The 15,790-nt window shown below is 54.5% G+C and overlaps 6 protein-coding genes across 6 annotated transcripts; 4 read left to right on the forward strand and 2 right to left on the reverse strand.

Moving 5' to 3' along the window:
• Positions 1–2,785: 2,785 nt before the first annotated feature.
• Positions 2,786–4,041, reverse strand: HMPREF1541_07335 (uncharacterized protein; the record flags this gene model as incomplete). The annotated part of the gene is made up of 2 exons (XM_008721659.1): positions 2,786–3,605; positions 3,665–4,041. The coding sequence occupies 2 exons, from the start codon at positions 4,039–4,041 to the stop codon at positions 2,786–2,788; spliced, it is 1,197 nt and encodes a 398-aa protein (XP_008719881.1).
• Positions 4,042–4,575: 534 nt separating this feature from the next.
• Positions 4,576–5,118, forward strand: HMPREF1541_07336 (uncharacterized protein; the record flags this gene model as incomplete). Its single annotated transcript, XM_008721660.1, has 1 exon — positions 4,576–5,118. The coding sequence occupies one exon, from the start codon at positions 4,576–4,578 to the stop codon at positions 5,116–5,118; it is 543 nt and encodes a 180-aa protein (XP_008719882.1).
• A 1,624-nt stretch (positions 5,119–6,742) lies between these two features.
• HMPREF1541_07337 (uncharacterized protein) lies at positions 6,743–7,528 on the forward strand (the record flags this gene model as incomplete). Its single annotated transcript, XM_008721661.1, has 2 exons — positions 6,743–7,051; positions 7,133–7,528. The coding sequence occupies 2 exons, from the start codon at positions 6,743–6,745 to the stop codon at positions 7,526–7,528; spliced, it is 705 nt and encodes a 234-aa protein (XP_008719883.1).
• Positions 7,529–9,228: 1,700 nt separating this feature from the next.
• On the reverse strand, positions 9,229–10,764 carry HMPREF1541_07338 (uncharacterized protein; the record flags this gene model as incomplete). Its single annotated transcript, XM_008721662.1, has 4 exons — positions 9,229–9,754; positions 9,807–9,857; positions 9,909–9,961; positions 10,015–10,764. 4 exons carry the CDS (start codon positions 10,762–10,764, stop codon positions 9,229–9,231), a joined length of 1,380 nt encoding a protein of 459 aa, XP_008719884.1.
• A 1,303-nt stretch (positions 10,765–12,067) lies between these two features.
• HMPREF1541_07339 (uncharacterized protein) lies at positions 12,068–13,512 on the forward strand (the record flags this gene model as incomplete). The annotated part of the gene is made up of 2 exons (XM_008721663.1): positions 12,068–12,145; positions 12,205–13,512. 2 exons carry the CDS (start codon positions 12,068–12,070, stop codon positions 13,510–13,512), a joined length of 1,386 nt encoding a protein of 461 aa, XP_008719885.1.
• Positions 13,513–14,745: 1,233 nt separating this feature from the next.
• Positions 14,746–15,519, forward strand: HMPREF1541_07340 (nascent polypeptide-associated complex subunit alpha; the record flags this gene model as incomplete). The annotated part of the gene is made up of 3 exons (XM_008721664.1): positions 14,746–14,994; positions 15,093–15,151; positions 15,198–15,519. The coding sequence occupies 3 exons, from the start codon at positions 14,746–14,748 to the stop codon at positions 15,517–15,519; spliced, it is 630 nt and encodes a 209-aa protein (XP_008719886.1).
• Between the last annotated feature and the right edge of the window lie 271 nt (positions 15,520–15,790).

Genomic DNA, 15,790 nt, shown 5'->3' on the forward strand with positions numbered 1-15,790 from the left:
AGCAGCCCTCCTGGAATAGCCGTGCAACTAACGACACGAATTAGTTGTAGTTGCGCTGAACCAATCGATCTGGCAGCAGCAGCAGCACCATTCGCTAAAGACGCCTCGAAACGCAGCTGAGCGCAAACTTACTTGACAAAAGATCGAGTCAGTCAAGGGGTGGCGGTCAGCGGAGCACGCCTAACTGTGTTTCTTGATGCAGGGTGTCTAGAGCCGGCCGCTTAGATCTATCTAGGGCCAAGGTGTTTAGCCTCGCCTTCTCAGCTTATGACCATCATCACATGTGCTCCGAGTCGCCAATACGATTCAATTTCGCACTGCTTGCAGGAGGTCACGGAGTCAAGCCCAGCTCGCCCCCCACACTGTCGCCGGCGAATGCTCTGCTTGCATTTCCGTCCAACGAAAACTGCTGCGCACGGTTCGCGATGCCAGATCTCTTGGTCTACTCCAAACCTTATCGTCGCCCAAGTTTGCACAACCTGGCGACCTGTTGACCCTGGCAGCACACTCCTCCGCCTTGCATCGATCGTAGATTCACTTCGCAAGGACGTTTCCCTTTGGCTTGGTTATCAGGACCACCAGCTGCTCATTTCGTTGACGAGTTTCAACATGTCTCAATTCCATCAGAAGCAAACACATCCCACTGCTGCCCAACTCTACCAGTGTTTCAGCGTGCTGAAGCGAGTTTTCCGAGGCCATCAAGGGCCATCTGGCCCCCTTAGCCGACGCGCCCGTCACATCCCTGCCAGAAGCTGCGACTTTAGGCGGGGGACCAGCCCCCTACAGTTACCGCCCCGGACCGCCTTTCCCGGTGTCCCTACAAAGTATATTTCCTCCATGGCTATACTTGCCCTCCAGCTCCAACTTCGGTTTCTCCTACATCATATCTAAAGTCAAAGCAGCCCGTAGGCTGAGAAGGCCGCCGTCGAAAGACCGAATCTGAGTGCTAACGGTGTCGCCGTTGCACTCGCCATCCCCGCTGTCAGATTTGACATTGGATCCGCCGAGCCCACAACTGTCGGCGTTGCCAAAACTCTGAGGCTCACTTCCACCGCCTCCAATTCCCAGAGATCCTCCTTTGCCACAGTTATTTGACATAGCTAGCTATATGTCGCAGCGGCTCCGACCATGCGCCGCCGGCCGCTCCAACGTCCCGCGCGAATGATCCCGCGTGGCGACATCCTTCGCGGACTCCGCGCCATACACTTCCCGTGGGCAGTTTCCTCACTCTCAATCTCTGCACATGCGCCCATGCTATCGTGACCGCCGCCTCGGCACTAGTGCACAGTTTTCTGTCATTCCTTAACCTGCTCCCCTAATGCAAAGCACCACCATAGCGGAGTACTTTTCTCCCATGGTGAAAATTGGCAGCGGGACCGTTGCGCAACGCCATCCGCAAGTCGCTGTCAATTCCCCGCAACAGCGGCTAAATCGGCCCCTCCCCGACGACCAGAAAGAAGACACCGACAGCAAGCTATCACACTTGCAATAAGTACTACTGTGAAGCTAGGCGCCGTTCCAACGCCAGTGAGGTCAATTGTACCCTAGTCGGGCTCCGTCTGACTCGATCAGTCGCCAATGCTCACGAGACCTGTCCCCTTGCGTCGCAAGTTTCCCTTTGCGTAAATTCTCCTCGTCGCCACTCTTCTTTTTTTGCGCAATTTACGTACTTTTTCAGTCGTCGTTTTCGCAGCTACATCTAAAGTGGTCCACTTCGCATCACACATTGTCAAATGTCACAAACAGTCAAGAAAAATGAGCGTTGAGACCCCGAGAGGGTCAAAGCTGCCGAGGGGCGGCCCGCACCTTCGCCTAAAGGTGCACAGGTCTATGAGTACCCTTATTGACACATTATCGCTCTTGGATGTCAATTCGGAAGATACCGTAAGTGCACTGACCGGATGGCAGCTGTCCTTCGCAAGCGACTCTAGGATGTAGAGCGCTGACTCTCAGCTGACAGCGATTTTTACAGGTAAGCGACGATGAAGGCTCCAGAAAGGTAACATCGTTCAGTGGTTTTTCAGCTCATAAGATCTCGGCCTGTTCAGCACAGTGCCAGTGTTTGACAACAACTACCAGCATCCAGAGCTGAATGGTCGTCCAGAACGGCATTATTGTTTCATCAGCGATCCTTGAAACCAGGCTATGAATCGCCTCGAATATCTCCCGCCCTCATCAGGAATCGGAAGCATACGGAGTCAACATGACCCACGAAGACACCAGAACTCGTCAACGAGCAGACAGTAAGTCAGCTGAAGAGACAATGTCAGCACTGCGATTTTCCACAAGACGAGGACCCGGTTCTGTGGAAGGCGCTAGCATCTACCGGTGGCTTGCCAAATGCGGCACCTGCACTACGACGGGGCACGCGCCAGTCCATAAACATCGTCCACCAGTCTTTGCATGGAAATCTCCCTTCACCCTCTCTCACACATACAGCTGACCTGCTGCATGCCTGTGGATTCTTGCTGTGGACACTTGCTGTCATGGCTCTCTGCTGCTCATGCTCCATCGCCTCTCCTATCACCTGTGCTCAGTCCTGTCTCTGGAACCCCCCCACCATCATTGGCTGGCCGCTCAACACACCGTTGGAGGTCGGCATGCTCCCGGACGCCAGTGGGCTGATGAAAATACAGCATTCACCGCTCATGACTCGACTGGACTTGGCCTCTAGTGCTGCAGATCTATGCGACTAGGTTGCAATTGCCCTTTCGTCCAAAGGTTTGAGTTTTGGTTTTGTTGGCTCTTGTTGATGTGTACCACAATGCTTTCCCACAACGGCGTCTCATCCACCGTTGGCTTCCTGCTTCTGCATCTCCGCCACGCGAATCCGATCATGCAGGGCAACCTGTTCGGCTCGAAGCCTGCACAATGCCTCGTCCATTTCCATGCGACGCGTCAATTCTCTCTCCTGGGCCTTGAGTGCGTTGGCGTCAGCGCTGGCTGCTGGAAACTCCGCGAGAACAGAGCCTTCAGTCGCCTGCGAGCCCGGCAGTTCTGCGACAAACACTCTGCTGTCTAGCTCTTTTGCGTCAACGTACCCTGAGCCGTCGTGCGGCTGCAATGATTGCGGCAGCTCGGCCTTGTCATAAGGAACACCTCTGCCGGTCGCCACGCTGCCCTGTAGCTCTGGCTTACCGCCGATGGAATCATCGATGCCTTTCTCTGCATTGGTGGAGGGAAAGCAAAGCTGGTTTCGGTGTTGGCTTTTCCTGATGACGATGAATATTATGCCGACCGTGACCAAAGCGACCACAATTGCTACAAGTCCAATGACAACTTTGACTATGGTGGAGAGATGCCCGGAGCCTGCTGATCCTTCTGCAGCAGAGTCGCCACCGTCAGTACTGGTGCTGCCACTGTCGTTCCCTTCAGCAGTGTCAGTGTTAGTACCATTCATGTTGCTGCCATTGCTATCCGAGTTACTACTCGATGGAGTCTCGCTTGTGCCCTGAGTGGCTGTGCTACCGGTAGATGAAATCGGCGTTCCCTTCGTGTACGACCAATCCTTGATATTGATCCCAAAGTAGTCCGAGACGCCCAACTGATTCAGTCCGTTATTGTCCGGAGTATACTGGGGAAAGAACATCCAACGGTATCGCGCTCTAGGTGACCAGCCCTGTCAGCTTTTCGACGCGTCGATCAACGACACTACTAGACTCACTTTGTGTTCCACTCATCGACAGAATTATACGGCAGCTTCCCCCAAGACAGGGACAAATCGTCGGCGGATGTGTTGAAGGTTGTCGCATACTCACCCGAAGACGACTCGTCGCTCCATTCTATCTTGACAAAGACATCTTCGACGCCGGACTGCGTCCAGTTGATGAAGCACTTGTCTGCGCACGAAAACTCATATTCGGGTACTGCGGGGTCGGGCTGGCTCCAGACAACATAATATGCTACCCTGTTGTCGCCACCACTACTGGGTGGAAAGGTGACGTTGAAGTCGATGTCACCGGAGGTCTGTGCGATCGTACAGCAAGGCCACAACATAAGGATCAGAGCCGTGATCCTCCATTTTGAGCACACCAGCTCCATGCCGCAAAAGTCGGGTGTCTTCACCTTGCGAAGAGTCTGACATTGAATGTGCTGTGAGGAGTCGGTGTACTTTTTGTTTTGGTCCTCAAAGTCCGCTCTGGAGCCAGGCTGGAGCCAGCCACCCTCGTATGAAGAGATTGCGAACCTCCAAGATATCTTGGCATCGTCCCAATGGGGGGTGACACAACACCACAGCCAAACTGTCCTCACGATACGGCGCCATGCTTAGGTAGAACCCCCAGGGTCTGATGCAAGGCTACGGACCAGTCTTTGGAACGATGGAGATACATTCTCGCTAGGCTGTGCAGAAGGTGTAGACTGGCGACAGAAAAGAAACACAGAAAAGAGCCCCAAAGCACACAACCAGGTGTCCTAGTAGTTTCGTGAACACGAGTTTCTTGGCGTTAGATCTGGGTCTAGACCTGTCAATGGCATTGGTGCGAGCCACGCCCCAGAAATGCCCCTGAATCAAGCCTCGAAGTAATTAATATCCAGAGCAGCGAGTCCACCACCGGCAAAGTCGACATCGTGACCATGGGCGCTCCTGGGGGTCTACTCCGCGGCCTCGAGCCAGGCTCCTCCAGCCCGCCACCCTCGCCCAACTGCTGGTCCTGGATCATGGTCAAGGTGCAGCCCCCAGGCGATCCCTCGTCCACGGGAAACATGACGTTGCGGTCGACCGATCCGCGCGCCGTGCCATCCATTGACTTCAACTGGCTGCGGGGCGAGGAGGACGAGCGCGCGACCTGCCGCGCCCTGACGCAGGCGCCGGACCTGCTGATGCGCGGCTTCAAACGCGCGCCTGAAGAGTATCAGCCGTTTGTCAGACATCAGCCACCGGACGACATATCTCCCCGCCAGGGCTCTCGGGATGAGGCGCTTGGGCACCACGCCAGCTGTACCTGCCGTATGGGACCTGATGAGGGAGATCACAAGGCGTGTGTGGACTCGCGGCTGCGCGTCAGGGGCTCTAAGAACTTGCGCGTAGCCGATGCGTTGGTATCTCCGTATACGCCGGGAGCGTTCCCGGCGTTGAGTGTCTATTCAATTAGGATCAAGGCCGCGGATATTGCTTGAGCAGGATGAAGAGTACTGGTAGAGATCAGAAGGTGTGTTGGTAGTATTGATTTAGCAGGTGCCTGGAGAAGTAGATGCCGACGTGCATAGGACAACTTTGGGAGCTGGGCTCCTCCTGCCTGTCGAGGTGCACAGGGGGGTTGGCAATGGGTAGAAAATGCTATCACCTGGGGAGAGAAGCACTGCCTCTCAAGAGAGCTAGACCTACAGTCCAGCAAGGACATCATCAGAGTTGTGGAGTACATCCTAGTCTGGTTGAGTCTATGTCCATCCCCAGCTTTGACTTGGGTTGATGTCGTTGCTTGGCGCGGCGGAGCTTCGTGCCGTGCCGCGTTCCGCTCCGTCCTGTGCCCCTGAGTCTGTCAGCCTCATGCTGCTGATTAGTCGCAAGGACTTTTGATGTTGACTGTAGTCTGTCGGAGGGCATCCAAAGGCATTGTGATGTGGTTTATAGCATTCTCGTATTCAGAGTTGCACGGGAGGCAGCATATAGTGTCTTTGTCAACTGTCAAGCGAAGGCACAGCGACATTGCATCGACACAATCTCCGCCCTCGGGGTCGGCTACCGGCTTATCAAGTAGATTTCCAAGTATTACGTGTAGTCTCATATACGTAGAACCCCCATTAGGTTCCAGGAGAGTATCAGGCATTTGCGAAAGAGGCTCGTCTCCTCTAGGCCCGGCCTTGGCAAACTGAGGCTCATCTCGACATCCATTCACTTCACTGCCAACGCCCACAAACTGCCTCCAGGTCCGAACCTCATCAACAAAATCAAAAAGACTAAGTACGAGACATCCCCCAAAAATAAAAAAAAAACAAGACCTCCTCAAGGGAGATCCCCCGAAATGGTCCAGCTTGCAATATCCGCAAGCCAATACGAGGCGGAACCATTTTAGTGTTCCTAAGATCAGGTCGTCTACAACCTACGCTCTTTAGCCAGGAAGTTCAGGCGTTCTGGTGACCCCACGGATATCTGATTTGAGAGGGACCTCGAAATCACAACTTGTTTAGAGCTGAATTTCAAAGGACACCTCCGCCGGACGCAGGGGAGCTAGTTGACCTCTTAGCGGTGATGTCGAACTGATGGGCTTAACACAGTTTTGAGGACTGCTGCTGATATCAGGGCCATACCGGATCTTGTGGTGGAATTGTTAGAGGGATTTCTGATTTTCTAATATTAAAGGATTCACAAAAGTTGTGGGGTGGTGTCACCAGGCAATGGTGCCGCGGCCGCCTTCACTGGCGAGAATGTCGCCTCGTCGCCGGAGATCAATGGCTGAGCCACATCAGAGCCTCGAGTCACAGGGCTATCCATCACCGTTTGTTTGATGCGTCACAATCGCTGCATCTATTGATTGCATCGGGTGACGAATGTGTCCATCGCTTCGCCTCCCACTATATGTCAGAGGCTCTCCCCTGGCACATTCGAATTCTTCTCTTCATACCACTCGTACTAGAAACCTCGCTCTCTCCTTCCAGAAAAGTTTTTTTCTGATCCAGTTCTCAAGGCCATCTCACTCGGGCAGATCTTGCCAACGGCCCAAATTGGTAAATATCAAGTTCCATCTCCTTTATCAGCTCTTGCATCTTCACCTCCATCAGCAACTCGCAACCGGCGCCAACCATGTCGACTCCAAGCAAGACCAGCAACCCATCCTCTAGCATGGGTTCCCTTCGCGAGAACTCCTCGGCTCCCACGAACGCCCCTACCATCGACTTCTCTACCCTCATCCTCGACGCCCAATCCCGCCCCGAATCCTACTACGTCTCTCGCATGAACGCCCTCTCCACCATCGCCGCCAGCACCTACTGGGATGCCTCCACCTCCTTCACCGCCGCCGCCGCTGCTCAAAACATGTCCGCCGAGGACGCCGGCGCCGGCCTCTCCGTCATCACCACCCTCCTTTTCGACCTCCTCGCAACCCGCAATGTCGTAAGTACCTCATGCCTCACTCCTAGCTCACTTTACATATCCCGCAGAAAGAGATTGATCAACTGACGCACGTTCCAACAGCGCAAAGACACCGCCCTCCTCGCCCTCGCCAAGCGCCAAGACGGCTACTCCGAGCACACGATGCAAGAGGCGTGGGACGAGGCGTGGGATCAGAAGACCGCAGAAGTCAAAGCGGTGCGGGAGGCGCGGGAGCGCGTGCGTGCTGAGGTCGGGCGTGGTAACCTGCCTCAGCAGCAGCAGCAGGGTGTCAGCTCCGGTCAGACTCACGTCTCTGTTGGTGGATCTGCGGCAGGCGGTGGTGGTGGTGGCGAGATGGTGCCAAAGGGGCCGCCGAAGAAGAAGCACAATAAGAATGGAAGTCAGAAGCGCAAGGAGAAGCGCGACGAGGCGAAGCGCGCGGGGTCGATGAACGGAGGGGTTAATGTCACGAAGGCCAAGTATCAGCTTGGTGGCTGAATGTGACGCTCTGTCAGTTGGAGGGTTACATGGCTTGGTTAGCAGGTCGTGCCTGCCGCATCCTTGGAGTGGTGGATTGAAGTGCGGATGAGACGAACAGAGTGGTGGGGACCGAGACGATGTGGCAGAATTGGTCGATCTCGATGTCTTTCCCGTCCAGGGTTGGGCTTGAGTCCGGGATAGCCATTGAAGTTAATAAATCGCTATCCAGGAGTCATCGTAGTGCTCTGAGTAGAGACTCACAAACACGGTAATCTGAGATAGATGAGCAAGTCGTAGCAAATCTCTGCGGATCAAGCATCGATGTTGTATTGGTGATTTATGTAACCCTCCTTACATCCCTTCTACCACGCTCGCGATAGGAAGACGCTTCTAGATGATCAGTGTATTGTCCTGCGGCACCAGCGCTCTTGAGAGAGATCTTTTCGCCAGGGAAAGGGGGAATCTTCGTTTCTTCCTCTGGATGTTTTGATATCTCGTCCTAATCAATCTGGCCATCTCTACACCACCGTGCCCACGAAATGCAATCCATATTCCTCCTCTTGGGTTGTTCTTCCGAGGGCGGATGGTGTGCGAGTTTTGATCTTGTGTTGACACTGTACTCCTGCTGCTGGTTTGTTGACCAGTATGTTCTCTGCTTCTCGTTCCTCTTCTTCCATAAATGAAAAGGTAAGAAGACTTGGGCGATCGCGGTTTGCGAGCACGCAACGGAAGTAAAGCGCTACATGACTATGGTGGGTCGGCGTGATGCCTTCCAACATCTTGTAGAAGAATTTGTCAAGGTCGTAGGGAATCTCCTCAAAACGAACCATTCACTGGCCCATCGTATCTCCATCAATCAGTCCTCGTTAGAGCTCTCGGACAACGAGTGACGTCCTGAAACTGACACCCTGCGCTTCTTCATGATCTCAGCTTTGAGGGTGTCACATTCAGGCTCGGTCGCCCAGAAATCGGATGGGCTGAGGTCCCTAGAGGTCACCTTCTCGAGCCTAGCCCAAGGATAGTCCTGGAACCCATGTTGAACGGCCGGCCACGGCCGCGCGGAGACACAGATTCTTATTCCCGTCCGAGCCACGGTCCTCTTTGACATTTAAACAAAATCGGTATGTTCTTCAAAAGTCATTCAGGCTGAAATGATCAACGCCTCGAGCGCCAAGAGTCGGGCGCAGTGCTTGCATGAGCACATGGCGAATCACACCCGGGCAAGGAGGAACCTCGTACCCATAAGACCTTTGCATGTCCATAAACCTGGTTGCATGAAGTATGATATCATGCGCTGACGCCCATGACTCCAGAGACATGGTTTAGCGATAACGGGGTGAGGGCGATGAGGTTGCGGTAAGGATGTCTCAAATTTGGGGCAAACCTCGTACATGGCGTTGGCAGGAGCGCTTCTTGGCAAGGGCGATTCAGGCACATGGCTGCAACCCGAACTTGAGGTCTTTCGTGGAGACAGGTTGCTTCTGATGGTCTAAAGATATGCAAGTTCTTCACCTGGTGTGGCGCAGGACTGTGATATGGTGCGCCGTAATGGTTGTATGTGTTCTCCAGGCCAAGGGGAGTGGCGAACCAAAGAGCGAAAGAAGATCTCAATGTCTTTGACGAGCATCTTTCTCCACATGTTCCTGTCGGTTTCGTAATGGTTCTCGATCGAGACGTTTGTCGTGTTTATGAGTCTCGGAATGGCCAACGCATCGGCTTCACGGCGGCTTTCTTTTGGTTGATGCTAGCCACGCTGGCGGAACTCCCATTGAATAGTGCGACGCAGAATATGCGCCTAGACCAGCACGTTTGACCGAGCCGGCATCAGAAAAACTCGCTTCCTGGCTGCTGCCGGGTTGCCAATGTGCTGCGACAATAAGCGACTGTGAAGGTTTGGAATCCTCGTTTGTCGGCTCCGCTTTTGCGGAATAAGGCGCCGTTGCAGCTATCTGACGCACAGGCGGCGGGTGGGGTTGGAGGTAGATCGGAGGGACAATTACCATGTCCTCCACCAACGTGGGGAATGACCTGAAGAAGCTCGAGGACATGGTCCACATGCGGATCTCGCGTACATGTTTCACGTAAAGGCCAGAAAATGTGTACAGCCCGGTGGTAGGATCAACCTGATAGGCCTCCTCAGGCGCGTATGGCCAATGGAGCTCGAAACCCTGGATGAGTTCTCTCCAGAACTTGTTCGACTTGGTGGTTTCCGGATGCATTACACCGCGCTCCCGCAGCCCAGGCCTGTGCTGAAGTAAGTATGTCTTGTCAACACTTAACCGGTGTGAGAGCCTACCACGCCAGGATATCTACAGCTAAATCATGGGGAACCATGGTTTGGGTTGGCCTGCGGATCGTGAGTATGATGGTGTCGACCAACACGACTGCGCGATGTTACCTCGGGCGATGCCACATAGGGAGACTTTGAACAGAAACCATGCCTGCTAAATACTGTTCACGTCAGTAATAGCCTTCATGGTGCTGATGTGTGTAAGTGAGCTCACCAGACAGAAGGTGTGAAGTGTCTTTAGGGTGGAAAAGCGAGTGTTGACAGGGGTAAATCCAAAGATGAGATAATCGAAGCGAGCCAAGAGATCCCATATAGGGCAGGTGTATGGCGGAGAGAGAACGGTGTCCCACCCATGGAGAACACCACGGATGATAGCATCCTGGCTCAATTTCTCGTCTCGACAGATGAGCCGGCGATCGCACAGCAAGGCCATGCCTAAAATGTAGTTGAAAAGGTCTTGGATCGAAACGTTCTCCCCCGGATTTGCATTATAAGGAAGCCCCGGAATCGGCAGGTTATTGGCGAGGGCCGTTTCTCCGGGCAGCGGGAGTGCTGGGGTCGACTCATCATCACCATTGTCGGAAGGAAGTTCGCTTATATACCCCGATGTAAGGTTGACCGGCTGGTCTGGGTCAGAGTCGGTGTGATCAGTTCTGTCGTGGAGCGTGGGGAAGGCGCTATACGAGGGACCTGTGGACACCACATTGGGCTGGGCTGTGGCCTCGACTGCTTGTTGTTCGAGAGCCTTAACCTTGGCAGTTAAGGAATCGATCTCGGCCTTGAGGTTTTCGACTAGTCTCTGGTCGTCTTGTCGGCGTTTAGATTTGTTGATCCTATCTAGCTGGCGCTTTCTGTCGCGCTGGGCGGCACTCAGGACTCGGCCACTAGACCAAGTGCCGTCGGCGTTGCGAGATGACGCAGGTGACGTTGCGGAAGAAGTTGAAGAGTGTTCCTCAAAGGCCATTTTGAGGCGAGGGCATGGCTAGATTAGCTGAGGATGAGGAAGAAGGTGAATATGGTGGCGATCAATGAAACCGGAGAAGAGGGTCTCAATTTGCTTGGCAGTCATCCTTACCTAATGTCCAGTGTGGACTCGCAGAGCCCAACAGAGTCCAGCCTGGCCCAGCGCCCCCGCATTCGTAACGAGCCTAAGGTAGCGACCGGAGCTTAAGTGGACGGCGTCAAAAGCGACCGCTATCCCTAGGCTGGTGGGGCCCCTGGGCGAGCGACAGCTTCGTGTTTCCTAAGAGCGCACTTTTGGGCGCTCACACGCAAGGACCAGTCGCAGGCGTCATACTGAATTCACGACAGCTCGGATACATCGGGAACGGCTTGGCTGAGAGCATCGTGGCAAGCACTTCTACAGTAGGGCAGGCACCATATCGGGACTCCCCCGAGCACTGTCCGGGCGTGGCCCCTTTAGAGCCGCTTAAGGGGTTCCCCCCCAATACAGCCCCAGACCCCGCTCTGGACAACGCACACCAGTTGACTTCCAATATCCTTTGCGCACCTAGCTCCTGCCAGGCACTTATACAAGCATCAATCAGTAGGTCTTGCTCTCTATCTACAAAAGCTACAAAAGGGTTCTGGACATAATGCAAGTTAATTGGGTTTGGCAACTGGCTATCAATACTATATGACATCCACAAAGCCAAAACATGAGGTGCGCTCACACCAAAGTTCTTATCGAAGCCGCTTTCAGTGCATCTAAGCATACGAGGGTTGCGGGATGACGCTGCCTCGAGTCGATCAGTGGAGTGGTCCACGTGCAAAAGGGGTGCGTGCTTCGGAGACATCTTCCGTCGAGTCGCCGCCCAGTAGACATCGGAGCTTGTAGCATCGAGGTCTTGGTGGTCACCCGGCAGCCTTGCACATAGTACACTGCCTCGTCCTGCCAACATGTACAGATTTGCCTCATGGACTCGTATTGGTAATCGACATTGCGGTGTGATCGGTGCTGGATGCCTGGCGGGCTCCACTAATCTTACATGAGGCCTCCAACCATGCCGCGATTGCCGTAGGTACAAAGTATACCCTTTGCTCACCACTGATGAACAGCAGCCACGCAACGTGGTGTCTGTATACCTTGCGCGACGATGTGTCGTGGAGCTGCCCTCCCGTAACTGTGCTTACTGTCGGGTCCGCGCTTCTACTTATTGACCCTCCCGCCCCTCTCGTTTCGAAGATGAACCTAGTTATCTCGTAGTACTTAGCATCTCCGCGGCATCCGTCTTGAGGTCGGCCATTTAACCTCTACCAAACCAGCCATGAACTCCTCAAAACCTCCCCGCAAGCCACTGCAAATCATAGTCATTGGCGCCGGCCTTGCCGGGTGTACCGCCGCCGTAAGCACTTCACACTCTCCGACACAACTTGGCTAAGTAATCGGTCTTCCTCGCCGTAGTACATATTCTCTACCCGCAATCACGCCGTGCAGATCCTCGAATCCCGCCCCGACCATGCCTCCCTCTACCGCGGCACGGGCATCATGCTGCGCCCGAACGCCACCCGCATCCTCAGCTCCCCCGCCTTCAATCTGAGCAATGCACTCGCGCCTGTGGTTGATACCTCCGCCTCTACTGCCATATACCGCCTCGACACTGGCCAACTGGTGACTGGACGCACGGCAATCAACGTCAGCACCTTTCCTGACTGGGGAGTGGGGCGAGACGAGGCGCTGCGCGTATTGTACAGCGCTGCAGTCGAGGTTGGTGCGCATTTGCAGTTCGGCGCCGTGGTGGAGAGCATCAACGAGGTAGAGAGGACAGGAGAGAGCGCCGTCAAAGTTCGCCTCCAAGATGGGAAGGTGCTGGAGGCGGACCTCGTGCTAGACGCAAGTGGCGCGCACAGCAAGCTGCGCCGCGGCATTCTTCGGGACATTGGACGGCCAGACGTTGACGCCACCGTTGTAGACGGCACGGCTTACGCGTTCAAAGTGCCTGTAGCGCGACTGCGGGAGAGTACGATCACGCGCGAGCTGCTGGACTCGACCGACTTGAATGTATGGATGGGTGGCTCCGAGCGGTATGTCGTAGGCCGGTATCAAACAACTGCGAACGAGTATCATTTTCTGTTCTTTGTGAGCGACGAAAGTGCGGCAGAGACCGGAATGGACCGCAGATTGTGGGATGGCGCTGGAGACGTGGCGCACGTGCGCGAGGCATATCGAGGGAAGTGTTGTGCGGCGCTATGGGAGTGCTTGGGTATGGTGGAGAAGTGTGAGCGGTGGAGGCTGAGTGAAATGCCGGACCTTGAGAGGTGGGCAAGTCGGAGTGGGAGGGTATTGCTGTGTGGCGATTCCGCTCACGCCATGCTCCCCAACGCCGCACAGGGTTTCAGCCAGATTGTCGAGGACGTAGGGGTCCTAGACTATTTGTTGCATGGGGAAAGCAGGCTGATGAGCTGGCGGGTCGGGGAGGTAGTCAAGTTGTGGGAGAAGGCGAGGATTCCGAGGGTAGCGAGGGTCAAAGCTTTTGCGAGATGGAACACGGATGCGTTCAGAGGAGTACTGCGATTCCATAGGCGGCAGAATGAAGGGGAGCAAGGACCAGGAGAGAGAACCGTGGTAGATCTGAGGGATGTCATGCAAGATGAGAACGCGGACTTTAGCAGTGGCACATTTCTGAAGTGGGTGATGGACTTCGATGCGATAGAAGAGGCACGAAGGTTCGTGGACAGGGAAGTGGTGAATAGTGACAAAGCGAAGCTGTGATACTTGGGTTGCTGAGTCGGGATCCCAAAGAGGAGGCTGCACTTCGCCATCGCCGAGAGCTCCGGCGTTCGCAATCAGACAGTTGACGTAAGGAGCCTCCTTCTTTATTTCCGCAATGGCTTTTTGAAGGCCCTCTTCAGAGGTGATGGCGCAAGCAATGGGAACAATGCTCTTGTTTGCTTAGCATCATCAACGCCGTACGGCACGGTCGAAGCACACCTACCGCCTGATCTGCCACTCGGGCAAGTGCTTCTTTTCGTTGACCCATGATGACTACTTTAGAGGCTCAATGAGCGCCTAGAGCGGCAGCATCTTTCTCCAGGGCCTGAGCCGCTGGTGTAGTTCAATCGCAGTGCAATCCAAGGCTGTTATGATTAGTCTCCAACGTGCAGACTAGTCCTTTAGAAGGGAAAGACTCTTCAGTGGTTTCGTTGTCCTCACTGGTGATGCTCAGCTTGGCAGAGACTTACAGAGACCGGACCTGCTCTTCCTAGATGCAGGCTCGTTGGACCAGTCGATTGTTTGGAAGAAGTACGGGGTACCCACGGCATAAATGGAATCTTAATGAGCCTGGCTGAAGGCTCAGGATGCCCGCAAGGCGGCCTAGGGGTCTTCCCGAGACTATGAGTCCCCCGCCCGATTGACTCAGAGCAGCAAGCGTGGATGACTGGGCTCATAAGACGATGACGAGAGACTGAAGATGGGGACTACATGAGTCTTGGCGGTCGTCGGGCAAACCTCACCGAGGCAGCCATGGCCTCCATGCTTTTGAGCGGGATGTGCAAGCTATGATACCCTCCTGGTGGATTTCAATCATGCTGCTTGTAGCAGACAAAGTCTTTGACGATGCAGTTCTCAGCATTCGCATCGCAGGTGTGGCACAAGGTGGCTGGCCGCCGTCAGGTGCTCTCACAGTCGGGATGCGGGCAGGAGCGGAGATGCCAAGAATTACATCGTCTGGCTGCACAAACCTCGACCGCAACCACCATCACCAACGAAATTCACCGCTTCACAACGACGAATTTACAGGACAATAGCTAGGTACGTCTGAATCAGTCACGTCTACGTCTTCCGTCTACCTCGTACAATCGCAAGATATGTACTGCGCTGGTGGCGAATTCACCATCGAGCGCAAACCTGCGGACAGCTCTATTTGTGGAGTGCTCAAGTTTCCGACCACCAAACTAACATCGCTCCTGCAGTATCTTAGCCACGTCCGCCTAGTCCGTCAAAATGTCGAACCCTCGTGTTGAAGAGCTCCCAGACGACGAGCCCACCAAGAAGACCACCGCCGAGGAGGCTTCTGACTCCTCCGACTCCGAGAACGAGGAAGGTGCCGGTGAGGGCGAGGCCAACATCCCGGCCGGTTCTGCTGTTGCCGTCCACAGCCGCAACGAGAAGAAGGCTCGCAAGGCAATTGGCAAGCTTGGACTCAAGCATGTTCCAGGCATCACAAGAGTTACTCTGCGGAGACCGAAAGGTGTAAGTACTGTCCATCGCACCAACAGCTTCGCACGGTCGATGCAAGACCTTCGCTACGCTGTCGCCTACTCAGGTTGCGTGTTCTAACTTATCCACAGATCCTCTTCGTCATCTCCAACCCTGATGTCTACCGATCTCCTACCAGCAACACGTGGATGTGAGTGCTCCACACAATAGCTATGAGTAACGACTGACCCAAGCAGTATCTTCGGTGAGGCCAAGATCGAGGATTTGAACTCTCAACACCAGGCTGCCGCTGCTCAGCAGCTCGCCGCCGCCGAGCAAGCCAACCAAGACCACTCCGGTCATGACCACTCCGCCGAGGAGGGCAAGGGCAAGGCCGTTGAGGACAAGAAGCCAGAAGAAGATGACGACGATGACGAGGAAGTCGACGACAGCGGTCTTGAGGCCAAGGACATCGAGCTCGTCATGACACAAGCCAACGTCAGTCGGAAGAAGGCCGTGAAAGCTCTGAACGAGAACGGGAACGACATTGTCAATTCGATCATGGCGCTAAGTGTATGATAGACAGGTTGGGTTCCGAGTCTTTCCAGGATGTGCAAAAAGTTCTTAGCCGGACTATTCTCTAGCTACCCCAGCGACAGATTCCAAGCGATCTCCAGCTGCCAGAACATGCCTATGTAGGGCCCTCATTAAGGTCACTCGAACAAACTGTTTGACCCAACTGATTTGATTTGACCCCTTATTGCGGAAAGTGACACGATTCTTCCGACACCTAGTTAGAGCCCTTGTGAGCTATGTAAGCAGTTTGACCAAAGTGATGCTTCATCGCCGC

This window comes from Cyphellophora europaea, assembly GCF_000365145.1.
Source record: "Cyphellophora europaea CBS 101466 unplaced genomic scaffold supercont1.7, whole genome shotgun sequence".
Lineage (NCBI taxonomy): Eukaryota > Fungi > Ascomycota > Eurotiomycetes > Chaetothyriales > Cyphellophoraceae > Cyphellophora > Cyphellophora europaea.